This window comes from Ursus arctos, unplaced genomic scaffold (genome assembly GCF_023065955.2).
Source record: "Ursus arctos isolate Adak ecotype North America unplaced genomic scaffold, UrsArc2.0 scaffold_10, whole genome shotgun sequence".
In the NCBI taxonomy this organism is placed as follows: domain Eukaryota; kingdom Metazoa; phylum Chordata; class Mammalia; order Carnivora; family Ursidae; genus Ursus; species Ursus arctos.
The window spans coordinates 55,976,313-56,003,727 of NW_026622764.1; the positions used below are offsets into that span (position 1 = coordinate 55,976,313).

At 34.8% G+C, this 27,415-nt stretch overlaps 1 protein-coding gene across 1 annotated transcript in view; it reads left to right on the forward strand.

Moving 5' to 3' along the window:
• Positions 1 to 27,415, forward strand: part of RB1 (RB transcriptional corepressor 1) — a 151,878-nt gene that overhangs the window by 112,424 nt on the left and 12,039 nt on the right. The window contains exons 18-23 of the mRNA XM_026493268.4: positions 14,314 to 14,432; positions 18,174 to 18,319; positions 20,569 to 20,714; positions 25,189 to 25,293; positions 25,742 to 25,855; positions 25,953 to 26,116. Of these exons, the coding sequence (XP_026349053.1) occupies positions 14,314 to 14,432; positions 18,174 to 18,319; positions 20,569 to 20,714; positions 25,189 to 25,293; positions 25,742 to 25,855; positions 25,953 to 26,116 (794 nt within the window). The remainder of the gene's footprint in view (positions 1 to 14,313; positions 14,433 to 18,173; positions 18,320 to 20,568; positions 20,715 to 25,188; positions 25,294 to 25,741; positions 25,856 to 25,952; positions 26,117 to 27,415) is intronic.

Genomic DNA, 27,415 nt, shown 5'->3' on the forward strand with positions numbered 1-27,415 from the left:
TTTTCATTACTTTGAGATAAATACCCAAGGAGTACAATTACAGAATTGTATGGTTATTGTGTGTTTTGTTTAATCAGACTACCACCAGCAATATATGAGGGTTCCAGTTTCTCTATATCCTTGCCATCATTTGATATTGTCACTTTTTTAAATTTTAGCCATTCTGACAGTGTAGGGATAGCTCATTGAGGTTTTAATTTACATTTCCCATTAGGATGATGGCTAATGATATTGAATATCTTTTTCTGTGTTTATTTGTGATCTGTATTTCCTCTTTGGTAAAATGTCTCGTCATATCTTAGCCTATTTTGTTTGTTTGTTTTTTTAAGATTTTATTTATTTATTTATTTATTTGACAGAGATAGCCAGCGAGAGAGGGAACACAAGCAGGGGAGTGGGAGAGGAAGAAGCAGGCTCCTAGTAGAGGAGCCTGATGTGGGGCTCCATCCCAGAACGCTGGGATCACGCCCTGAGCTGAAGGCAGACGCTTAACGACTGCGCCACCCAGGCGCCCCCTAGCCTATTTTCTAATTGGATTGTTTGTTTTATTACCATTGAGTTTTGCAAGTTCTTTATATGTTTGACACTAGTCTTTTATTGGAGATGTGGCTTACAAATAATTTCTCCTCATCTGTAGAGCTTCTTTTTTCATCCTCTTCTATGGTCTTTCTTATAGCCAAAGCTTTAAATTTTGATGAAGTCCAATTTAATAATTTTTCTTTTATGGATCATGCCTGTGGTGTCAAGTTTAAGATCCCAAAGATTTTCCCCTAAGGTTTTTTTTTTTTTAAAGTTTTATAGCTTCACATTTTATATTTAAAAGCATGATCCAGGGCGCCTGGGTGGCACAGCGGTTAAGCGTCTGCCTTCGGCTCAGGGCGTGATCCCGGCGTTATGGGATCGAGCCCCACATCAGGCTCCTCCGCTATGAGCCTGCTTCTTCCTTTCCCACTCCCCCTGCTTGTGTTCCCTCTCTCACTGGCTGTCTCTATCTCTGTCGAATAAATAAATAAAAAATCTTTAAAAAAAAAAAAGCATGATCCATTTTTAGTTTATTTTTTAAGAATCTTTTTTAAAGATTTATTTTTCAAGTAATCTGTACACCCAACATGGGGCTTGAGCTCACAACACTGAGATCAAGAGTCCCACACTCCAACTGAGCCAACCAGTTAAGGAAAAAAAAAAAAAAAAAAAAAAAATATATATATATATATATATATATATTAAAAGTAAAAGTATGACTCTCCAAAGATTAGGAGCCTGGACAGAACTGAGGATAATTCCAAGATTTGTACCCACAGTGGTTAGGTGATTGATAACACAGTTAACCAAAGAGGATATTGAGGAATCATAGCTGATTGGTGATGAGGGTAATGAGTTCATGTTAATGTTTGAACATGTGACTATTTGACATGTTTGCCACATATCCATGTGGAGGTCTGAGATATCTAGTTGAAAGTAATGGATCTGGAACTTGAATAAGAACCTTTAGTCAGAAATGTAGATTTAGAAATGTAGATTTAGAAGTATAGCCATGATAGTGGCTCAACCAGCATATATATTGGTAAGAACATCCTGAGGAATATCAGTATTAAAAAAGTAGTAAAGTAAAATGGGAAAGAACTGTCAGAAAGGTCATGGCCTGTCCTAGATTATCTGTTTTATATTCGAGTTTCCTTTTGCAGGGTGAAATGATCTTCTAATGATTTGGCTTAGGATAGTGCAAAAACATTTCCTATAACATAGGTCCAATAATATTCCTTAAAATACTCAGAAAACAGTAGCAATTCCCATCTTCCTCTTCCATTATTAATTCTTCTAGCACTAGAGATCTTGTGCGTACTCGGATAATCAGAATCTTTTAGGAACACCTTGACTTGATAACCTTTAAATCCTTGATGCTCTGGAAAGATTCATAGTTGCTTTAGAAATGTATGTTAATTATGAAATATGTAGAGTAGACTTATAGCTTCTACTTTTTCTATGCAGATTATTTATTCAGTGGGATTTATACTAATCTTGCTGGTAGAGTCTGGTTTCCCTCACAGGATTAAATGGCAGAGCAGAGTAAGGTGTTGTCCAGAGAGTGATCATGCTGCCAGTTAATTTAAGTAGATAGGTAATGACATGAGGCAGCTTGCCTGAATCCAAGAGAAAAACTGCTCTCTGAGTTCTGGACATAGTGCTATAGATACAAATACATAATTTTCAAAGGTTAAGCATTCCACTAAATATTTTCTTTGTAGTCTTTTAAAAAAATCATTTGCTATATTAATTATTTATTTGCTGTATAAGAAATTACCCCAGAATGTGGCAACTTAAAATAACTAAAGTTTGGGGATACCTGTGTGACTCAGTCGGTTAAGTGTCTGCCTTTGGCTCATGTCATGATCCCAGAGTCCTGGGATCAAGTCCTGCACTGGGACTCAGCAGGGAGTCTGCTTCTCCCTCTCCCCCTGCCTGCTGTTCCCCCTGCTTATGTGCACGCTCTCTCTCTCTCTGACAAATAAATAAATAAAATTTTTAATAAAAAAAATAAATGAAGTTTGTTATCTCACACAGTTTCTGAAGGTCAGAAATCTGGCTGGGAGTGCTTAGCTGTGTGGTTTTGGCCCCTGTTCACTCAGGAGAGACCCTTAAGTTGTCAGCTAAGGATGCAGTCAGTTTAAGGCTTTGCTGGAGTTGGAGAATCTGCTTCCAAGTTCACTCATCTGGTTGTTGGCAGGCCTTCTTACTTCTTCACTCGTTGTTAGCCGGAGGCTTCCTTTTTTGCCATGTGGACTTCTCTCCGTGGGACTTCCGGGAGCCTAAAACTGCAGGCTTTTATAAGCTAACTCAGAAGTGACATGCCATCACTTCTGCCATATGCCATTGACCAGACTAACCCTGGTACAATATAGGAGGGGTCTTCACAAGGATATAAATAGCCCAGTGGTAGGGGTTATTGGGGTGATCTTGGAGGCTGGCTGCCACAAGTGATATTTAATGTCAATTAGAAAGCAAATCATATCACTTTTCTTCTTGGTTCTTTGCTGTATTTTAATTTAACCCTTGATATGGCTATATTGTATAACATTCTAGAAATATTTGAGTATCCATTATATGCTAGGCACTGAGATTTTATTTTAGAACTGTCTAAAAGTCCCGTCTGGATCCTCTCAGTCACCTCCTTAAAATCCTTTAATTAGTTTAATCCCCTGCTGTTTCCTTGTTATAAAATCTATGTTTTAGCTTTATGGAACAAATCATTTCAGTCTTAAGGACTTATGTCCCTCGTGCCATTCTGAGTACTTTATACTTACCATCTCATTTAATTATAATAACAACCAACCCTCTGAGGGAGTATTATTTTCCTCATTTTATGGGAGCTACATGAAGTTTCTTGAGGGCCATATTTTCTCTTGTTTCTGAGCTGTCTATTCTGCTTTCCACTTGAAATGACTTCTATCTTTAGGACTCAAATGAGGTTAATCTCCTTCTAGGAAGTTTTCCCCTAATGTACCTAATCTGGATTCAGTGTCCTTCTCTTGATTTCCAGTGTATATACCCTGTGTATCCTTTGACTTTGGAACTTACTGCTCTGGATTGCTGGTTTTTATTTACTTATCTGTTTTCTTCATTAGACTAAAGACTGTAGCATAAGGATTAAAAACCTGGGCATTGGAGTGGAAAAGCTTGTGACCAAATCCTGAATCTACCACTTATTGTGCCTTTGGGCAACTTAATCTTAGCCTACCTTTCTTCAGTTGTAGAATGGCATAAAAAATAGTAACTTCCTCCTAGATTGTTGCAGGAATGAAATAATATAAATAAAGTGCTTGGTGCTATGCCTGGCATTTGGTAAATCTATAAACTCTTTGAGAGCAGAATTAGTGAATGCTTATTATATGCCATGTAGTGTATCAAACTTTGTGTAGTTTATTTAATTCTCACAACAACCCTTTGTGGTACGTACTATCATTAATGTTATATTCTTCTCAGTGGCTGTGGTGCCTGTCATAAAATGTTGAATATGTGGAATGAATGAATGAATGGTAGATGTAATTGTGGGGAGTAGAGCTAATTGTAGGGGGAGACAACACCATGGAAACACAACTAAAAGCCTGACAGTAGGCACAAAGAATGAAGAGAAAATTAGCAAATGAATATGGTTTACATCATAGTATAGGAGCTAACATCACATGCTTTTGAAACAGACTTGGGTTTAAATCCTTGCTCCACCCTTCATTAGCCACATGACATGGGGCATATTTCTTAACTTCCATTTTTCAGGTTCTTTGTCTATAAAATGGGGATAATAATAGTATGTATTTTATAGATTTACTATGAGGATTACATGAGATAATATTTGTAAAATATTTTGTATAGAACTTGGCATACAGTAGATGCTCAGTAAGTATTCTTAAATTGAGAGAATCAAGAAGACAATTTTGGTAGGAGAAGGAAGTAAAATATTACTATGAAGTATGTGGTAATGACTTTGAATCATGAATTATAGTTATCAAGATAAGACACAATAGAAAGAAAGATCACAGTTGTTATTCTACTTCACAGTGTGGTACCCTCTCTAGACAACACCAAATTTTTGCTATGGGTCTGGCATTAAAATTTAGTTCTCATAAAGTTAATGAAATGACTCTAATATTCTGTCTTCTTACCCTATCATCACTGTAGCCCAAATGTTGGGAAAATGGCAACCAAAAGTCTTCTGTCAGTGATTGATTATGTTATGATTTAGGGAATTTCTGAGTTTCACAATAGAGACTGTACTTTTATATCTGACTGATCTCAAATTTACCTGGTTATTAGTATTCTAGAAAACAGAATTTAGGGACTGGTTGAAAGGATGCCTTTTGAAGCCTTAAGAAGGCAAGAAATGGAGTTGTTAAAAATAGTATTGCCATTTAAGAAAGAGTGAACCAGCTTTTAAAAATTTTTATCAGAATTAGAAAACTAAAGTTAGTTCTTAGAGGGGTGGCAGAGGAGACGTGGCAGGGATCAGGTGGGAGGAAGCTGAAATGGTGGGATTGCATTAGGATCTGCTGAGGAGCTTTTCTACAATGTAGATATTCCCCCTTCCTGGCATTATCAGAATTTTAGGGGTTTTGAGGAGGAATCTAATCTGTGTGTCAAATGAAGCTTCTGTGGGGACTCTTACATATACTGCCTTCCAGCTAAATTAAAAGCTCTATCAGAAAGTAAGAGTTTACCTTATAAAATATAACTGAGACATTCTAAGGATGACCTAGGCCATTGATGGTCTAGACTTGAAATTAACGATTAGAGATTGTGAACTCTTACTACACTTAAAGACATACCACACAAGTTAACAGAGCTTGTTGGAATGCACAGGTTTTAGTATAATGGTTTAACAATCGGTTTTACTATCTCATATTTACTTTGTAGATTTTTTTCATTGAAATTAAGTAAAAAATTAAGTTGGCATAGCTATACTGATGTGCTGCAACTGAACTGTGCCTGTAGAACCTCGTGTCACCTTTACATGTCAGGTTATTGTTGTGCCCACGTTTGGCCAACCCTTATTTTAAGGCTTCAGGACAAGAATGGCCAAGGGGTTTCCAAAGAAGACTCATATTTAGTTCAGTTTCAGATTGGAAACTTTAAGGATTATGGAATTCCAAGAACTGAATAGTATGTCCACCTAGAGGTAGAAGCAGCAAAGCCCAAGACCAGTGAAATTCCTCAATAATGTTGGCTTAAGTTTTTAAGTTTGTTTTATTTTCTTGAAAACAATTCAATGTCTAGTCATTAAATAATCTTTGACACAAAACTTTGGCGCTATGAATAGGTTAAACCTGCTACAGTATTTGCTGTCATGGAATAATGTATGTAGGTAAAGGGTACTAATTAGATTCCCAAAGGTAAAAATCTGATGATTTTTCTCTGGTAGGCCCTGGTTAAGGCAGGAATTATTTGAGAAGAATGACTTTTCTTATGATTATTTAATCATAGGATATGTGTCTTCGTTCTTTTACTTTTTTACAAATCCTTATCATCATCATTATTAATAGATAATTGGATGATTCCTCACTTAAGCATGGCAAGCATGTTTATTCCTCACCTTTGAACTCTCATGCATCCGTCTTGTGCTTTTCTGTTCAGTCATAACCCTCTACTCCTTCCAAGTTTGACAAAACATCCTTGATTTTCATCATATTCAGACGTGCTAGTTTCCTTTCACAAGCTTTTATATCCTATTTCTCTTTTATTGTCCGTTTCTCACACTGTATTAGTTCCCTTTATGATATTAATTCTGCCTACTGTATGAATTTTTATTCATTTTTCAAATATTCATTATAGGTTTTCTTATGCTTTCAGTTAGAATAAGATCTCTTCTTTGGATTAGGAACAGTAACTTTCCCATAGCATTTAGGGTAAATTATACAAATAATGACTCTTCAACACAATTTTATCATGATTGTTAGAACAGAGGATGCTCTCAGTGGAAATACTTTCTGTGGCCATTGGAGCTAGTACTGATGGGAGTGCACTTTTGACTCCTGTAATACTTCATTTAGAAAAATGGCTGTTTTAGTTTAATTGCATAAATTTTGCCTTCACACTTGGAGCTGCCTACCCAGAGCAGATTTGTCAAAAATCTTCAAGTAAACCCTGACCCAGTTTTGGAATTCTTGGCTAATTTTGAGTTAGGAATTCCTTTCTTTAAACAGTATTTTAAAATTAATACAACAAATGCAAAATATAACATATTTTATAGGTTACATTTTTTAAAAAGACTTTAAATAATACCCAATACCACAAAATAACTTAATTTGAAATGAAGAAAAAAGGATCTACCCATATTGATAAACTTCTCATTGTTTTCGAAAAAGTTGATGAAGATATCAATTCAGAAAATACTTCTAAAAATACATTTTAGGGTCTATAGTTGTTTGGAATATGTGTGTGTGTAAAGTTGTATATAATTGACATAATAAAATTACTACTTTAGAGTTTTCAAGTCCTTAAAATATTTGCTTTTAGTCTATAATTTAACAAAGGGACTGCTGTTTTGAGGGACTTAAAAATTGCTCTAAACAATCACTTTTAATGAAAATCTAGTTAGAATTTTGGGCCCCTTTTGCATAATTTCTAATATTTAACAAGTGTGTTTTTCAAAAATAATGCTTCTAACTAAACATTGCTCAAACTGGTTATAATATAAATTGTCTAACATTGTCAAATTTGATTCATAGTTCAGTATTGTTTGGGTATTTATTATACCAAACAGTTACCCTGGAAAGGAAACTAATATTTTATACAAGCTCTCACTGTTTGGTAAATTATATAATTATGTTAAGCAAATACTGTAGAAGTTGTAGACAGTCATCTCTGATTAAATAAGTATGACTGTGTTGTTTTCTGCCAGAAGAATGATTATCAGGAACATTTCACTTTATTAAATAGTGTGTGATACCAGGATTAGCCTTGGTAAGATTAATTCATGCACTTGCTTTATTGCTGCTTTTGTACTAAGAACTTAATGAAAATTATAGTATAGTCAGTGGATAAGAGCTCAGACTCTGGAGCCTGGCTGCCTGAGTTCAAATCCTTTTGTTAGCCTCATTTTCTGTATCTCTCTAGCGGAGATAGTATACCCATAGTGTTTTGTGAAAATTAAATGTGTACATACAGTAAGCATTTACTAAATGGTAGCTATTATTGTTAATAACAGATGTTAATATAGATTTATTTTTCAGTAAATCCTTAGGATAAAGATGGAAAACAATAGTTAAATTAATAAAATGTTTTTAGTAAGTCATATTCTAGTATTTGTTCTAGGAAGCTACTCTATTCCTTCTTTATTTTTAAAAAATAGCTTAAAAGAGTTTTGGTTTTTATATTTATAAACCTCAAATGTTACTATCCTACACTCTAAAATAATTTTAGTGCATAACACAGTATATAATATGCAGTCATAATTTACTAAAATAGCCAAGCTTTGTGATCCGTAAAATGAATAATGATAACACTTAATTCACAGATTTATTTTGGGGATTACATGAAATAATGCATTTGAATTAACTTTGTAAATTGAAAGTGCTTTAATTCTCATCTAAGCAAAGCATAAAAGTGATATATCATTCTGTATCTTAAATTAACTAACTTTCATTACCAGTTTAGTGTTCAGTGGCCCAAAGGGCAAATTTCATAGGGTCAATGCAAGTACAAGTGAATATCTCCTTAAATTTTGCATCCAAGACACCTCTCTTGCTTCACCCTAATCCTGGCCCTGTTTTATACTGCTTATACATATTTTTCTCTTGGAGAGAGGATAGTCTGAAAGGCATTTTGGTTGATAACATACTAATGCTGAAATAAAAATAACCCTAGTATACTGGTAATTTCATATTTTTGGTTCTGCTTACAGTGAAGCTAAGGTCTTAAGTAAGTTAGTGAATAGTAGGCTTTTCTTTTTTAAATTTCAGATCAATTGCATTAATTCCTGAGTTATATGCATACAACTCCAAAGTTGTTTGATCTCACTGGACTTGGTACTAAACCTGCCTGGCACATTCTTCATGCATGTTGGAGCTAGGAAGTTGGAAATTGATAGGAAATTCTGCCACTTGAAACAGAGCTAAGGCAGTATGGGTTATGGTGACCTCTTATCAACTGGAAGACATTCCTGAAAGCAAACAATAAATCATTTAGATATTCAGTAAATATTTTTAGAACCCCAGTTCTATGCTAGGAATGTATATAATAGGAAGCAAGACACAGTTGAACTAGCAATCTTTATATTAGTGATTTATGACAAGAAAAATCTCTAGCCTAAAATATAGTTTCTATTATAATAGATGTCCCATTTCTCTTAGATTATTCAAACTTTTTAGCATGGTCTTTATAGTTTTGGATCATCAAGCAGCTGTTTACCTTTTTATTTAGCAGCCTCTCCATTACTGCACCACCACTTTACTTTAGTACCAGTAGCCTCTTTATATTTCCTAAAATAACACCAGTTCCTCAGCACATCTTCTTTCATCTTGGGAGACCTCTGCCTCTTGCTTCTCTCAAAGCACAGCCTCTTCTTCTTACTTCAAGTCTTAGCATCCATGTTACCTTCTCAGATACATCTTCCTTGAACCACCCCCCAGGGTCTCCATTTGTATTTTTGATAAGAAATTCTGTTGTTGGGGCGCCTGGGTGGCTCAGCCATTAAGTGTCTGCCTTCAGCTCAGGTCATGATCCTGGGGTCCTGGGATCGAGCCCCTCATCTGGCTCCCTGCTTGGCGGGAAGCCTGCTTCTCCCTCTCACACTCCCCTTGCTTGTGTTCCCTCTCTTGCTGTCTCTCTCTGTCAAATAATAAATAAAATCTTTAAAAAAAAAATTCTTTAAAAAAAAAATTCATAGAATTTTTCTGAATCTGTCATTACCTACTTATTTCCTTTTGTGTGCTGTCTGCTTCTTCCCGTTGGACTCTGAGCACCATGTAGGGAGGAGCCATATCTGTTCCTTGTACATAGGAAGTATTCAATAAATGTTTGATGTTTAATGGATATGGTTTTTACAGACAAAACTGATTTTTAGTTTTACTCTGGGTTGCCTAAATGCTCCACTCTACTCCACTGCAATTCACTTTGAAAAAAAGTCTTCTAAATAATAGGCATTCTGAAATAATTTTCATGTTTTTATTTTCTTTGTGTAAGGTACACATACATAAGTGTTTACTAATGCTTAAAGGGAAAAGATGGGGGAAAGGAGTAGGTAAATATTTTATTTTTAAAGGATCTAGGGTGTATATTAAGGTGGAATAACCTCAAAGAACTTTGAACACATTTGCCTACTCACTTTTTTCATTTATTCAACAAATGTTTATTGAGTCCCTACTGTGTGCCAGGCATTTTTAGACATTGGTGATACTGTTTTGAACAAGTTAACTGGAGGAAACAGTTAATAAACAAGTAAACAAATGAATACATAATACGATTTCAAATAGTGATCAGTACTGTGAAGAAAATAGAGCAGAGTTGGGAGTACTAGCAAAGTGGGAATTATGACTGTCTTGGACAGGATGTTCAGAGAAAGCTTTGCTGAGGAGGTGTTATTTAAGGAGACGGCATGAATAATGGAGTGGGTTGAGTCATGGGAAGCTCTGGTAAAGAGCATAGTAGACAGAGGAAACAGTAAATACAGAAATTGAGACAGGGAGAATCATGCTGTGTTCAAGGAACAGAAAGAAGACCAGTATGGCAGGAATAAGTAACGAGGAAAGTAGTAGAAAGTAAGGCCTGAGAGGGGGCTATATCTCAAGGGACCCTGGCTTTAGTAAGCCAGGATAAAAAGTTTGGATTTATTCTAGTGTAGATGGGAAGTCATTGGAGGGTTTTGAGTAGGGGGAAGGGTGTGGGGAGTAGTTTATCAGCTTTATTGAGAACTGGGAGGCATAAGAGTGGAAGTATGAAAATCAGTTGGAGGATGCCTTTGTGGTAGTACAGACAAGAGATAATAATGGCTTAGACTATAGTAATGTTAGAGATGATGAGAAGTTAGACCTGGGATGTATTTTGAAGTTAAAGTCAACATGACTTCCCAGGATTGGATAGTGGAGTTCGAGGGAAAGAGTAATTAAAGAGGACTCCTTTTTTGATTTGGACAACTATATGTAAGGAATGATAATGATATGGGAAAAACTAGAAAACAGCGTTTTTTTGGTGGTAGAGGATTGTTAAAGTTTATTTTGCACACAGACATCAACTAAACAAGTTGAATTAGGTGGAAGAGGACAGATGCCTCGGAAATGATTCTTCAAGTCCATTGATATCTGGCAATGGGGGGATTGTTCGTAATTTTTATTTCCTACCGTAGAGCCTCCTACAGAGTAGACAACAAATATTGGGTGGTTGGATGGAATGTATGAATGTATGAAGTGGACATTCATACATTTGAACAGATACCATTGTCCTTTGTATAAAGGCATTTATTTAGATGTGTAAGTAAGAACTTAACCATAATAATTTCAAATGTTTACATAACACTTACTCTGTGCCTGGCTCTGTTGTAAATGCTTAACATGTATCATTAATTCACTTAATTCTCACAATACTGTGATTTAAGCATTGTCATTAGTATCTCCACTTTACAGTTGAGAAAAGTAGGTCATAATGAGGTTAATCAACTTGTTCAAAGTCATGCTGCCAATAAGGGCCAGGATGTGAACCCATGTCATGTGGCTCCAAAGTCTCACACCAGTCCACTGCCCTATACTTCCGCCCATTATCATGACGTACTCATTGTCATAAACTTATATCTGTATATCTGTGTGACCACTTGGGTTGGGGGAGATGAAGTAATAAAAGTGATACTTGAGTGAAACATAAAGACTTGGTGAAAAAACGTTACCTTAATCCTATGAGGAGGCATTCACTTTAGTATAACCCTATTATGCTAATCTGAAGAGAAAGTAAAATGCCTGATTAGTAGCATACCTAAATCCTATAAAGACTCAGGTTTACTTGCATTTCTTTGTGAGACTTTTTTTTTTTTAATTTTTTTAATGAACATATAATGTATTATTTGTTTCAGGGGTACAGGTCTGTGATTCATCAGTCTTACACAACATCCAGTGCTCACCACAACACATATCCTCCCCAGTGTCTATCACCTAGCCACCCCATCCCCTTACCCCCTTCCCCTCCAGCAACCCTCAGTTCCTTTCCTAAGATTAAGTGTTTTATAGTTTGTCTCCCTTTCTGGTTTCATCTTGTTACATTTTTTTCCTTCTTTGTGGGTCTTAGGGTCTCTTAAAATGTCATTGACAGAAAAATGGGAATAGGCCACTCCTGTTGAATATATGTGGATTTACACCCACACTATTTTTGTTAAATAAATATATTTTGTATATAATTTTGTATATAATTTGTCGGTGGCTAGAAAATGTAAAACACTATGACATCCATGCCTTAGCTTGTGTTGTTAGCATTACTTTACTCCAATGAAAGCACTCACTTAGATTGCACTTCAGAGTACCCTTAATGAAAGGAAAGAATAGGAAAGAATTAGTTGATAATAAAAATTACATTATATGGCTCCTGGGTGTCTCAGTCAGTTAAGCATCTGCCTTCTGCTCAGGTCATGATCCCAGGGTCCTGGGATTGAGTCTCATATGGGGCTCCCTGTTCAGTGGGGAGTCTGCTCTCCCTCTGCCCCGCGCCTCCCCCCCCCCCCCCCCGCTCATTCTCGCTCTCTCTCACAAAAATAAATAAATACATCTTTTAAAAAATTACATTATGGGGGTTGTAGAAAAAAACCCAATATTGTTTATTTGTAAAGATTTAGCTTAACTTAGTTTATTGTGGTTTTAGTCAAATAAAAGTTTTTAGTCAGATCAGTTCATCTTTTTCTTTATGACTTCTGGGTTTTGGTCAAACCCACAAAGTCCTTCCTTATCAAGAAGTTGTAAAGATTTCTAATAATTTCTAATACTTTTAAAATTTCTAATAATTTTTAAATTTTGTTTTTTAATATAAGTAATTCATTTTCTATATATTGTGAAGGTATAATCTCTTCCTTTCAAATTGCTAAGTTTTTCAACACTTTATTGAATGGGCTATTCTTAATATTTTTACAAAATCTACTTATTTTCTACATTGCTTTGTATATTTACTTACTGTTGTACCACTTTCCCTTTTGATATAAACCCAGCATCTTGGCAATCTCTCTGTTTTCTTGTTTTTCTTAGTTCAAGGATTAAAAAAGTAAATCATGTATGGGCCCCCTTTTTATGAACTTGTAAGCAGTCACCTCCAGAAAATTATAAATTTTGAATCAGTGTTTTAGTGACTTTTACTGCTGGTCTTATCTTTTTGTAAATGATAAATTAGACTTTCAAACTTTTTTCTTGATATATAGAAGTGTAATTATTTTTCATATTGTGAATAATGGTATTATTGTCATTTTTTTCATTTCATACTTTAATCTTACATTTCTTTTCCTTGTTGAGCTGGCTGGAACCTCACATACAGTGTTGAATAGAAAGCATGATAATAGGCATCCTTTTGTTGTCTCTGATTTTTTTAAGGGCAATGCTTGTAGTGTTCACCGTTACATATAATGTTTGCTGTGGGTTTTGGTATGTTTGTATATGCCATTTATCAAATTAGGAAGTACCCTGCCATTCCTGGTTGAATAAGTTCGTCCTTCCTTTCCTTCCTTCCCTCCCTGCCCTCCTTTTCCTTCCTCCCTCCCTTCTTCCCTCCCTTCTTCCCTCCCTCCCTTCCTTTTAATTACAAATGGGTTTTAAAATGAGAACTTACTCCTTCATTGATTTTGATAAGATTTTTTCGTGTTGTACCGGTTTTGCAACATGGATAAACTCAACTTTGGTAATGATATATTCTCTTTTTGACACTGCTGATTTGAGTTGCTGTGATTTCTTGTTTAGGATTTTTATATCTCTGTTCATGAGTGAGAATGGGCTATAATTATCTTTTTGATGTCCTTGACAAATTTTAGTATCACTGTTGTACTAGCCCATAAAATGAGACCAAGAATGTTTCAACTTTTTCCATTCTCAGAAGGATTTGAGTAAAAGTGGAATCATCTATTCTTTGAATGATTGGTAGATTTCACTGGTAAAACCAAAGGTGCTTGATATGCTTGATATCCTTGTAGGGAGATATTTAATTACTGCTTTAGGTTTTTTAATAGTTTATAGGACTATTGATACTTCTTAAATTTTTAAAATTTATTTATTTATTTATTTATTTATTTATTTATTTATTTATTTATTTATTTTGGAAATTTCCACTTGGTCTGAGTTTTCCAATTCATTGACATAAAATTAGTCATAACAGTCCTCTGTTATTTTTCTAATTTTGGTGATGATGGTCCCACTTTTTGCTCCTAATACTGTTTATCTTTTCTATTTTTCTCATTCTGACTGGAGGTTTGTTTAATTTTATTAGTTAATTCAAAGAACTGATTATTAGCTTTGTGATCAAACTGTATATTTTATCTTTGTTTTTAGTTCCATTAAATTATGCTCGTATCCTTATTATTTCTGTCTTTGTACCTTCTTTGGGTCTTCTCTGTGTATTTTTTCCTTTTAATTTCTTTTCTAATATAAGCATTTAAAGTTATACATTTTTCTAGTCCTTTATGTATATAGAACAAAAGTTGGCACTTGGTATTTTCAAGGTGGAGAAAAGGATCTCATCTGAATTCTAAATTGCTGCTGTCAATTGTAACTAAATTTGTAGTGCTCACCATGTCAGACAATATGATTTCGATAAGTACATGGGAAAATCATACTTACCAATGTGGTTTTAACGTCATCTGGTTTCATATAGGATTCACCTTTATTTGATCTGATTAAACAAGCAAAAGACCGAGAAGGACCAACTGATCACCTTGAATCTGCTTGTACTCTCAACCTTCCTCTCCAGAGTAATCACACTGCAGCAGATATGTAAGTAGAATGTATGTTATGCTATTTATTCAATCGGCAAATAGGTTTTGAGCATGGTATAATGCAAGATATTATATAGAAACTGTGGGGAATAGAATTTTGAATAAGATATTTGTCTTGCTTTGAAGAAGCAGGAATATAAGGTACCCAAATAAAGATCGTATAAAGTGGTACAGAGTGCTGCTGAGATCGCTCAGGGTTGATGTAATGAGGATAGTTTTCATGGTGGAGATGGCAATTTAATTAGGCCTGAAAGATGGAAAATAGGATTTCTTTATGGAAACTGGAGAGGAGGGAGGAGACACAGTGTTCCAAGAGTCAGAAATGGCATGAATTCCAAAATGTAAGACCAGAAAAGTAGGAACCATTTTCAGGGAGTACAGATCAGTGCATTTGGGGTGAAGCATAGGATAGGCACAGGAACTAGGATGGGATATGAGACTAAATTAATTGATAAGTACATGATGATGATGATGATGATGATGATGATGATGGAAGAAGAAAGCAAATAGCTAATATTTAATGAAGGTTCACTGTGTACTGGACAGTTGCCTAAGTTTCCCATTTAATTTTCATAACAGCCCTGTAAGGTAGTAGATTCTGCTATCAGCCTCAGTTATCTGTAAAATAGGAATTAGAGAGATAAGGTAACTTGCCAAAAGTCAACAGAAATCAAACCCAAGAAATCTGACCGCAAAACTCATGTTCTTAAACATCCCAGCTACTATGCCTTTTCATAGGAATGTGCCTACTGTTATTTCTATTTAGTTCTGTCTAGGAATTGACGTTATGATGTTCTGTGATTAGTTCAGGGACTATTTTCCAGAGATGTCCTTTCCATGCTAACTTGTACCCAGAGTATTTCTAGCATATAATGCCTCTGTCTTCACATATAAAGTAGTTTGCTAGGTTATGCACTAATATAAACAAGTCAAGCCCTATCTTTTTCTAAGTGCCAGAGTTTTTTCTAGCCACTGGAATAAAAGGCGGGTAAGATGAAATAGGTTCTTCCTCTCATAATGCTTACGTTATGGGGGAAATAAACTAATACATGATGTGTTTTTAGAGTATACTAAATTTGGGCATCTGGTTGTCTTAGTAGGGCATATGACTCTTGATCTTGGGGTTATGAGTTCAAGCCCCATGTTGGGAGTAGAGATTACTTAAAAAAAAAAAAAAAGAAAAAAGAGAGTATACTAAGTACTATAATGGAAATAAAGTGATGTGAGAGAAACTGAGAGTGTAGGAATGTTTAGGGAAGCTTTTTCTGATAAAATGATATTTGACCTGAGACCTCAAGGACAAGTGGATGCTGGTTAGGCACACGTCTGCATCTTGTACCTTCCAGCAGAGTAAAAGGCAAGTACAGTGACCCTAAGGCAGATCAAACTTAGCTGGTCCAAGGAACATAAAGAAATCCCAGTGTGGCTGGGGTAAAGTGAGTAAGAGGAGGTTGGAGGTACAAAAGGAGGTTGGAGAGGCAAACTGAGGCCAGACCTTGTAGATTCCCATGGGCCATAGGAAAGGGTTTGGATTTTAGCAGAACAATGGGAAAGCATTAAAGTTTTAAGTAATGGTGCAGCTTGCTATACTTTGTATTTTTAAAGGGCCATTTTCTGGCTGCTGTTTGAAGTAAAGGTGGGTTTGGAGGAGGGCAAGGAAGCAGTAGGAAGACCAATTTGGAGGTACTTTTAGTAGTCCAAGTGAAAGATGTAAGTGACTTGGTCTAAGATCTGTCAGTAGAGATAGAAAGAAATGGAATGATCTAGGATGTATTTTAGAGGAAGATTTAATAAGACTTGGTTTTGCATTGAGTTTGGGGAATTGGGAAAAGGGAGAAATTAAAAATAACTCCTAGATTTTCGATTAAGAAATCAAGAGCTTCCCTTTGGCCTTCTTAAGTTTGAGATTCAAGTAGTGATGTTCCATAGGTAGTTGAATATTTGTACCAGAACTCCAAGGAGACCAACTCCTGTCCAAGTTAAGTTTGTCTACAATATTGTGAAATAGAGAATTGAGGGCAAGTCCTCGACTGGAAGTAGACTAGACCCTGGTACTTGAAAGATTACGATGGTGATTCCCTTTTCCTAGTGTACTAGTTAACATATTACATGTATAGATACACCCACAGTAAAGTACAAATCCTCCTTCCTGCTTAGAATTATTTCTCGGCTACTAAGACAAAATTAGAAAGTAGATCTGGAATATCCTATAAAAAGCAACACAAGAGTGGTAGAATGTCAGAAATTGAGAGAGAATATTTATTAATATCTCCGTGTTGATTTATGTCTGACATATTTAGTATACAGATGTAAATCTTCCTTGATAATGTATCTGAATACTAGAATTCTGTACTAGGTGGTATTTGTTTTATCATATATATGAACCATAGTTATCAATTAAACATTTTTAAGAGGAAAATCAGAAACATGACAACACTGTTTTGGTATTAATAACTTATTCTTTTAACCTGGAGTTATTTTATGATCTCAATCTCACTATAATTATTAAAATTGAACATATACACATATGCAGCTATCTTTTTTTTCAATAAAGCAATAACTCTCAGAAAAAGCAATTCATTAAAATAGTTAGAAATGATAATGACAAGGGGCGCCTGGGTGGCACAGCAGTTAAGCGTCTGCCTTCGGCTCAGGGCGTGATCCCGGCGTTATAGGATCGAGCCCCACATCAGGCTCCTCTGCTATGAGCTGCTTCTTCCTCTCCCACTCCCCCTGCTTGTGTTCCCTCTCTTGCTTGCTGTCTCTATCTCTGTCGAATAAATAAATAATAAATTTTAAAAAATCTAAAAAAAAAAAGAGAAATGATAATGACAAGCTTAGTTTTCCTATTAGGCCGTATCTTTTCCAGCTTGTGTTTAAATAGCTTGCTGAAACTAGTACAACCACTCTAGCAAACAGTATGGAGGATCCTCAGAAAGCTAAAAATAGAACTACCCTATGATCCAGTAATTGCACTAGTAGGTATTTACCCAAAGGATACAAAAATACAGATTTGAAGGGGCACATGTATCCCGATGTTTATAGCAATTTTATCAACAACAGCCAACCTATGGAAAGAATCCAATTGTCCATCAACTGATGAATGGATAAAGGAGATTTTGTGTGTGTGTATTACTCAGCCATCAAAAAGAATGACGTCTTGCCATTTGTAACAACATGGATGGAGCTGGACTGTATTATGCTAAGCGAAATAAGTCAGAGAAAGAAAGAAAAAGAGAAAGACCATAACATCTCACTCATATGTGGAATTAAGAAACAAAACAGATGAACATAGGGGATGGGGAGAAAAAGAGAGAGGGGAAATAAACCGTAAGAGACTCTTAATGATAGAGAACAAACTGAGGGGTGATGGAGGGAGGTGAGTGGGGGAAGGGCTAGATGGGTGATGGGTATTAAAGAGGGCACTTGTGATGAGCACTGTGTTGTAAGTGCTGAATCACTGAATTCTACTCCTGAAACCTGTACTGCATTGTATGTTAAATAACTAGAATTTAAATAAAAATTAAAAAAATAGTTTGCTGAGAGAAGGAATTTGGTATAGAATAACAGATTAAATAGATATGTTCAGATGCATGTGTACAGCTGTGTGTGTGTGTGTGTGTGTGTGTGTGTGTGTGTGTGTGAGAGAGAGAGAGAGAGAGAGACAGACAGACAGACAGAGAGAGGGAGAGACTCTTAGGGAACTTCAAATGAAGGCTTTTTCTTTGAATGTGTCTAGGTATCTTTCTCCTGTAAGATCCCCAAAGAAAAAAGGATCAACTATACGTGTAAATTCTACTGCAAACACAGAGGCACAAGCAACCTCAGCCTTCCAGACTCAGAAGCCATTGAAATCTACCTCCCTTTCACTTTTTTACAAAAAAGGTTAGTAGATGATTATTTTTGAGAAGAAGGACTCTGGAACCTGGCTGTGATTGGGTTCAAATCATGGCTCTTCTGCTTACTGGGTGTGACCTTGGCAAATTCACTTAATATCTCTATGCCTCAGTTTCTTCATCTGTAAAGTAGAAATGATAATGATAATAATAGTCTATTTTGTAATAAAATAATCTACCTTATAAGGTTTCTGAGTTAATTAAATGAATTAATACATAAACTGTTTCAAACAGTGCCTAGCACATAGTTAGCACTCAGCAAGTGTTAGAGGTTGTTATTATAGCTGCTGCTGCTTTTGTCATGCTTTCAAATTTATGTCTGGAAGTATTTACCCCTGCATTACTTCTTCTGTTCAGGTGTGTATGTAGAGTTAAGATTGTACAGTGTGCTGTAGTCTAATGTAGGCACATTTCCGGCTAATCAGGTTGTGTAGCATTCTCTGATTATGTGTGTATGAGCTGGAGCAGGGGTGTCTGTGCATGCGTATATACAGCTGACCCTTGAATGATGTGGGGATTAGGGGCGCTGATCCCGCATGCAGTCAAAAATCCACATATAGCTTTTGACTCCGCAGAAACTTTACCAATAGCCTACTGTTGACTAGAAGCCTTGCCAACAGTATAAAGAATTGATTAACATATATTTTATATATTATATGTATTCTGTACTCCTTACGGTAAAGTAAGCTAGAGAAAAGAAACTGTTATTAAGAAAATCATAAGGCAAATACATTTATAGTACTGTCCTCTATTTATTGAAAAAAAAAATCCATGTGTAAGTGGACTCTGTTAGTTCAACCCATGTTGTGTAAGAGTCAGCCGTATGTGCAGGTGCATACCAACTGCAGCTCTCTGAAGGGACATGAAAGGCCAGATCACTCTGTGACAAATCTTTTTTCTGATTTTATTCAAGTCAGAAATATACTGAGTTTTATAGGCATATTGTAAGATAACCCTTAAGTTAGAGCAGTGTTTCCAGAGTGTGGTCCCCAACCAAGCAGAATCCACCTCACCTGGAGAGTTGTAGAGAGGAAAATTTTTGTTTAGGCCCCATCTTAGAATTACTCAGTCAGAAACTCTAGGATGAAGTGCAAAAAGAAAAAAAATTCCTTATTTTAACAAGCCTTCCAAGGCTAGTCTGATGCACACTAAAGTAAGAACCACTGAGATAGTTAACTAAAAATTTCTGATTACTTTATGCAAGTCTTTGAAAGGTACATTTAAAGCAAGAGTCATTATATTTAAAGTAGATGGGAAAAAAAATTAATTTTGTGGATTCCTTTTCTCCAGACCTAAAACCCAATAGTATTTTTATAGACTTTCTAAATAAATCTTATGTTAGTATTCAAGTATTATTTTGCCTTCTACATACCTAACTCTGTACTAAGACTAGGGATTATTTATTCATAAAGAAAATAGTGGTAGAGGTGAGGTTACTGTTAATATGCTGTTTATACTATGGGTGGGAATGCAAACTGGTGCAGTCACTCTGGACAACAGTATGGAGGTTCCTCAAAAAGTTAAAAATTGAACTACCCTATAATCCAGCAATTGTACAACTAGGTATTTACCCGAAGGATACAAAAATACTAATTTGAAGGGGTACATGAACCCCAGTGTTTATAGCAGCATTATCTACAATAGCCAAGCTATGGAAACAGACCAAGTGTCCATTGATGGATGAATAGGTAAGGAAGATGCAGTATAAATATGCAATGGACTATTACCCAGGCATAAACATGAATGAAATCTTGCCATTTGCAATGATGTGGATAGAGCTAGAGAATATAATGCTAAGTGAAATCAGTCAGTCAGAGTCAGGCAAATACCATATGATCTCAGTCATATGTGAAATTGAAGAAACAAAACAGATGAACATAGAGGAAGAAAAAAGGGAAAACCAAGAAACAGACTCTCACCTATGGAGAACAAACTGATGGTTCCCAGAGCGGGAGGTGGGTGAAATAGGTGATGGGTATTAAGAAGGGCACTTGGGATGAGCAGTGGGTGTTGTATGGAAGTGATGAATCACTAAACTCTACATCTGAAGCTAATATTATGCTGTATATTAACTAACTGGAATTTAAATAAAAACTTGGAAAAAAAACAGAAAAAGATAAAATGCTGTTTAACAGCACTGTGGTTATAGCAATTTAATATTTGAAAATATAGCAATTTAATATCCACTTGTAATTCAAAATGAATAGTAAACATGACTAATTCCCCTTATCTCTGCAGTGTACCGACTAGCATATCTTCGACTAAATACCCTGTGTGCACGTCTTCTGTCTGACCACCCAGAACTAGAACACATCATCTGGACCCTTTTTCAGCACACACTGCAAAATGAGTATGAACTCATGAGGGACAGGCATTTGGATCAGGTAAGAAAATAATGCACTTCACCTCTCTTCTCCTACTTATTTGTTAACTGTGTATTGATTTCTTAAAAGGTTAGATTCAAATGAGAAGCTAGATCAACTTAGCAGACTTAATATATATGCATTTGTTGGCTACCTTTTATAATTTTGCTGTAATTCTTAGAGCTTTAGAGCTTGGGAGTATTTCAGTAACTTGTTTAATGACATAAAAGATCTTACAAAAATCATTGAAAAAATTTATTGGTGGTTTTTCTGTCTTGTAAACTAGATTTCATGTTAGTATGGAAAAGGCACGAGACCTAAGAACAAGTTGATCTAAAACAGTGCCTATTGAATGAATGAATGAATGAACGAACTAACGAATGACTTAATTTACAGAGAATGTTCTCTTGTATCTTCCTTTTTCTTCTCTGTACACAGAATAATAAGAATATTTTTTGATAACACTTATTGAGATATAATTCACATACCTTACAAATTACCCATATAAAGTGTACAATCCAGTGGTTTTTAATATATTCATAGAGTTGTGCAACCATCACCAAAATCACTTTTAAAATATTTTTATCGTGCCAAGAAGAAACGCCACACCCTTCAACACTCACCTTCTGTTCCCCTACTTCCTCCAGACCCAGGCAACATTGATCTTTCTATGTCTATAGATTTGCCTATTTGGGGACATTTTATATAAACGGAATGATATAATACATTGTCTTTTGTGCCTGGCGTCTTTAATTTAGTGTAATGTTTTCATTGTTCATCTGTATTATAGCTTGTATCAGTACTTCATTCCTTTTATTGCCAAATAATATTCCATTGTATGGATATGATGTCCATCATATTTATCTATCATTTGGTATACATTTGTTTTCTGTTTTTTGGCTATTATGAATAATGTTGGCTATGAACATTTATGTACAAGTTTTGTGTGGATATATGTTTCCAGTTCTCTTGGATGTATACCTAGAAGTAGAATTGCCAGGTCATATGATAACTATATGTGTAACCTTTGAGGACAGATTGTTTTCCAATATATCTGCACCATTCTGCATTCCTACCAGCAGTGTATGGGTTTCCAATTTCTCCATATCCTCATCAGCCTCTTATTTACTTTTTTGATTACAATCATCTTAGTGAGTATAGAGTGGTATCTCTTTATGGTTTTAATTTGCATTTCCCTGATGGCTAATGATATTGATTGAGAATCTTTTCATGTGCTTATTGGCCATTTATATATCTTCTTTAGAGAAATATCTACTCAGCTCATTTGCATATTTTTAAATTGAGTTGTCTATTTATTATTGAGTTATAAGGGTTCTGTATGTAGTCTACATTAAAGTCCCTAATTTCATATGATTTGCAAATGTTTTCTCCAGTTCTCTGAGTTGTCCTTTCACTTTCTTGATGATGTCCTTTGAGGCACAAAAGTTTTTAATTTTGATCATGTTCCATTTATCTATTTGTTTCTATTGTTACTGCTGCTTTTGGTGTCATATCTAAGAAACCATTGCCAAATCAGAGATCACGAAGATTTATCCTTGTTTTTCTCCAAGAGTTTTATACTTTTAGCTCTTACATTTACATTTTGATTCATTCTGAGTTAATTTTTGTGTATGGTGTGAGATAGGGGTCTAACTTTACTCTTTTGTATGTGAATACTACTTGTTCCAGCACCATTTCTTAAAAAGTCTTTTCTTTCTCTATTGACAGTTGTCAAAATTCAACTAACTATATATGTGTAAAAGTTCATTTCTGGTTTCTTAATTGTACTCCATTGATCTGTATGTCTCCTCTTATGCCAGTACAACACTGTCTTAATTACTGTAGCTTTGTAGTAAATTTTGGAATATGAAAGTGGGGGGGCACCTGGGTGGCTCAGTCCGTTAAGCATCTGACTCTTGATTTCACTCAGCTCATAATCTCAGGGTCATGATCCCAGGGTCATGAGATCAAGCCCCACTTGGGACTCCGTGCTCACTGGGGAGTCTGCTTGAGATTCTCTCCATCTCCCTCTCTTTCTCCCCCTCCCCTACTTACACACACACTCTTGTGTGTGCCCTTTCTTCCTAAAATAAATAAATAAATAAATCTTTAAAAAAAAAGAAATAGGAAAGAAATTTTGCTCTTCTTTTTCAAGATTTGTTGTACTATTCTAAAGCTTGCATTTCCATATGAATTTCAGGATCAGCTTGTCAATTTCTGCAAAGAAGCCTACTGGGATTTTGATAGGGATTATACTGAATCATAGATCAATTCGAGGAGCTCTCTTATCATAACAATATTAAGTATGCTAGTCCATGAACATGTATTATGAGTCTTTCCATTTATTTAGATGTTCTTTACTTTTTTTCAGTTATGTTTTAAAATTTTTAGAGTATAGTCTTGTTATATTAAATGTATATGCCTCAGTATTTTATTCCTTTTAACACTATTGTAACTGGAATTTTTTCTTTAATTTCTTGTTTGCATTATTCATTACAAATGTGTAGAAATACAATTTATTTTCATATATTGATCTTGTTATCCTATAGTATTGTTGTAGTTTATCAGTTCTAATAGTTTTTAGTGGATTCCTTAAGATTTTCAATATATAAGATCATATTATCTTCAAATAGAGATAGTTTTACTTTTTCCTTTTCAGTCTATACAACAGTTATTTCGCTTACTTGTCAAATTGCTCTGGTGTAGAACCTCCAAAACAATGTTGAGTGAAAGTGGTGAGAAGGGACATCCTTGTCTTACCCCTGGTCTTAGGGGAAAGCATTCAGCCTTTCACCATTAAATGTATTGTTAGCTGTGGAGTTTTTGTGTACGCCCTTTATCAAGTAGAGGAAGTTCCCATCTATTCCTAGTTGTTTTTATCATGAAAGTGTGTTGAATTTTGTCAAATGCTTTTTCTGTATCTATTGAGATGATCATTGGGGTTTTTCCCCTTTTATTGTATTGATATGTGATATATTACATTAATTGATTTTCAGATGTTAAACCAACCTTGCATTTCTGGAATGAATCCCACTTGGTCATAATATAGAATACATTTGATGTGCTGCTGGATTCAGCTTGTTTTTGTTAAAGATGTTTATATCTATAATCATAAGAGATAATGGTAATTTTCCTCTGACATCTGGTTTTGTTATCAGAGTACTACTATCCTAAGAGAATTAGTTGGGAAGTGTTCCCTCTTCTAATTTCAGAAGAGTTTGTGAAGAATTGGTATTGATTCTTTTTTAAAGGCTTGGTAGAATTCACCAGTGAAGCTGTCTGGGCCTGGACTTTTGTTTGAAGATAGTTTTGAATTAATAATTCTAGCTAATATTTTCTGTTTCTTCTTTACTAAGTTTTGGTGGTCTGTGTCTTTTCTTAAAATTTGCCATTCCATCTTAGATATCTATTTTGTTGGTATGCAGTTGTTCATAATGTTCCCTTGTAATCCCTTTATTTCTGTAAGGTCAGTAGTAATGTTCCCAAAAAGAATGATATTTTCAGCAGTAAATTAGTGTATAAGGGTATAACCTCCAAATATGTATATTTTACAAGAGTATATTTGGGTATATAAATTCTAGTATGTTGTATTTTTAAAAGTAGGCACTTATACTTTGCTACAATATAGAAAGACAGTAGTGCTAAGGATTTCTAAAGAGAGTAGGTATCTGAAATCAAGATTTTTGCAGAGAGGTACCTTAGGAAAAGAATTGAAGTAGGAGAAAAATGTAAATTAGCAAAAAAGATATTAGATGGCATTCTGAATGGGAAGAATGGTAGACTTGGAGCTGGTAGGATGCAGAGCAAGGGATGATGAGTAGATACTCTTGCCAATAGTAGATATGAGCAAGAATGTTAAATTTGGCAATAAAATTCATACAAATGAAGAAAGTTTGATTTTTTCAATTTGTAGGGAATCATTTCAAATCTTATTTCAACATTAATAATCTTTTTATTGAAATATGCATATAAAACATCCATATATTATAAGGATACATCTTAATGCAAATTCATCAACTGAACTCATCTGTATAACCTGCATCCAAATCAAGAACATTAGCTACAATACAAAGACTCTCTCCTGCCCCCTTTCAAGCCCCTTACCACCATCACCAAGTATATTCAATATTATTTTATCTGATAGTTTGAACCTTTGACACAACTGGCTTTTTTTTAAGTGCTAGTTACACAGTTTACTGATTCCAGTGTCAGCTTTTCTGGGAAAAATCTAAGGAACAGGGGTCAAAGTTAGGGTTATTTACAAACCAGATGATCAGTTTCAATAATCAAGATTTGACTTATGCATTTGTTCTTTAAACAAAACTTGGATTAAACAAACTTCACATCACCTTTCTAATTGAGCTTGGGATGGGAAAAGATAATCCTATAGGAACTTTAATTTCCATTTTTTAAAACTAAAAGAAAGATAACAGTACTTTTTAGAGCACAACTATGTAACAAATTCAGATATTTTTATATTGTATTGATTTACCAGATTATGATGTGTTCCATGTATGGCATATGCAAAGTGAAGAATATAGACCTTAAATTCAAAATCATTGTAACAGCATACAAGGATCTTCCTCATGCTGTTCAGGAGGTGGGTAATCTTCCATGGTAAGACTGTTTTTTGATATATCCATATCTATAATAAATGATAATGTAAGTCATAAATTAGATCATATATTCTGATCATATTATATAAATTCACATATCAATTTTTTTACCTTTACATTGGAATTGGAAAGTTAAAGCACTTTAATATCCAAATTCATATTATAAAGCTAATAAGGAATACTGCATCTGCCTTGCAATAAACAGGATATTTGTAATAAAGTTTTACATTTATATATACTTTAAAAAAATCTGTGACATTTCACTTCTGAGAGCAGCTATAATCCAAACCTAAGAAGACTTTTTCAGGTTATTTTTTCCTGTATACTGTGTGATTCTTCCTGTTAAAAAATAATATGATGTATTAAAAAAGAAAATCTAAAGAGACAGACTTCCAAATTCATTTAACAAGTGTTTTTATTCTTCTTCCTCAGACATTCAAACGTGTTTTGATCAGAGAAGAGGAGTATGATTCCATTATAGTATTCTATAACTCGGTCTTCATGCAGAGACTGAAAACAAATATTTTGCAGTATGCTTCTACCAGGGTATGTTTGAAGTATCCTTTGATTGGGAAAATCTAATTATAAAATGGATCTTACTAAAACATTAAAAAAAAAAATCTACTTTTTGTTTTTGCTCTAGCCCCCTACCTTGTCACCAATACCTCACATTCCTCGAAGCCCTTACAAGTTTTCTAGTTCACCTTTACGGATTCCTGGGGGGAACATCTATATATCACCCCTGAAGAATCCATATAAAATTTCAGAAGGTGTGCCAACGCCAACAAAAATGACTCCAAGATCAAGGTTTGTGTTCTCTCCTCAGGGAAGGGGCGGGAATAAGAGGGGATTATTTTGATCCAAGCACAAAAATATAAAACTTTCTTTACTTAAAAAATACTTATTTACATTAAGTGACATGATAGGAATTTGGCAGGAAAAAAAGATGATCTTTTTACTTAAGTGGGTTTGCAAATTTAGTCCTCAATCTTCCCGGTTGCTGGGGTCTGTTCTTTTGTGAACAAAGAACAATTTTTATAGTAGGTTTAAAATCGCTTTCATATTTTTTTAAATAGCCAGTCTGCTAAGCAAAGTGATTACTTTTAGTTAAGAATTTTTATTCTGTAGTTTTATTGAATGTCCTGTAAACTCTGTGAACCTGTTCATCTTGCTTTGTTATAAAAATGTAGATGACTGATTAAATGTAGATGACTGTAAATTAAGTCTTCAGAAGTCCATCCTTAATTCTGCCTACAGCTTCCTTATATCACTGGGGCAGGTGTCATGTCTACTTCGGAAGGGTGCTGTGGATTAGGGAGAAGATGAGTATGAAGCTGTTGTAAATTCCTAGATGAAAGGTTCTGTGCAACTACAAATCATTATATTATCTTCCACATCCAACCACAAGTGCTCTGTGGCTTTGAAGTGCTTCCATTGACTTATATGTTATCATGGGCTGTTTGAAACTGACTTTATTTGTACAGAGTGGTAGGCAGATTAGCTAGTACAGTTAATGTAGTCTTATCACCTCAAATTGTCAGCTCATAGAGTTGTACTTAATAGGCAAGAAAAACAGGGAGAAGGGAAGATATTAGCCTTTTAGAAAACATTTGTGTAGGGTGTTTAATTATATAAGTAATGCACACTCATGGTAAAATTTGAAACTACAGGAAGAGATAAAGTAGAAAATAATTGGCAAGTGATGTAAATCCTCTTGTGCACCCCGTACCATCTTTTATTTGCTGTTCTTATAGTATCTGTGTATGATATCTACAGCTTACATTGTAAGTTGCTAAGATATACACCATATATATTTAATTTACACAGCCCCACATTGCCACATGAAAATGTGTACTTAGGTAATGATAATTGATCCATAGTATGCTTATGATGATGATGATGGCTATTTGCTGAACTTAGTGAAATCACTTCTTGGTTGAGGTTCTTAAGCAAAAAAGTCATAATCTCAAAATCTTGATAAATCATTGATCAGGCATTTAGAAAGCATCTTAACATTCTATTTATCCAGCATATTTAGGTATTCTGCTTAATGAAATATATGTAGAATGATGTCCACTTATCAAGGAATTGGAGTACAATAAAATA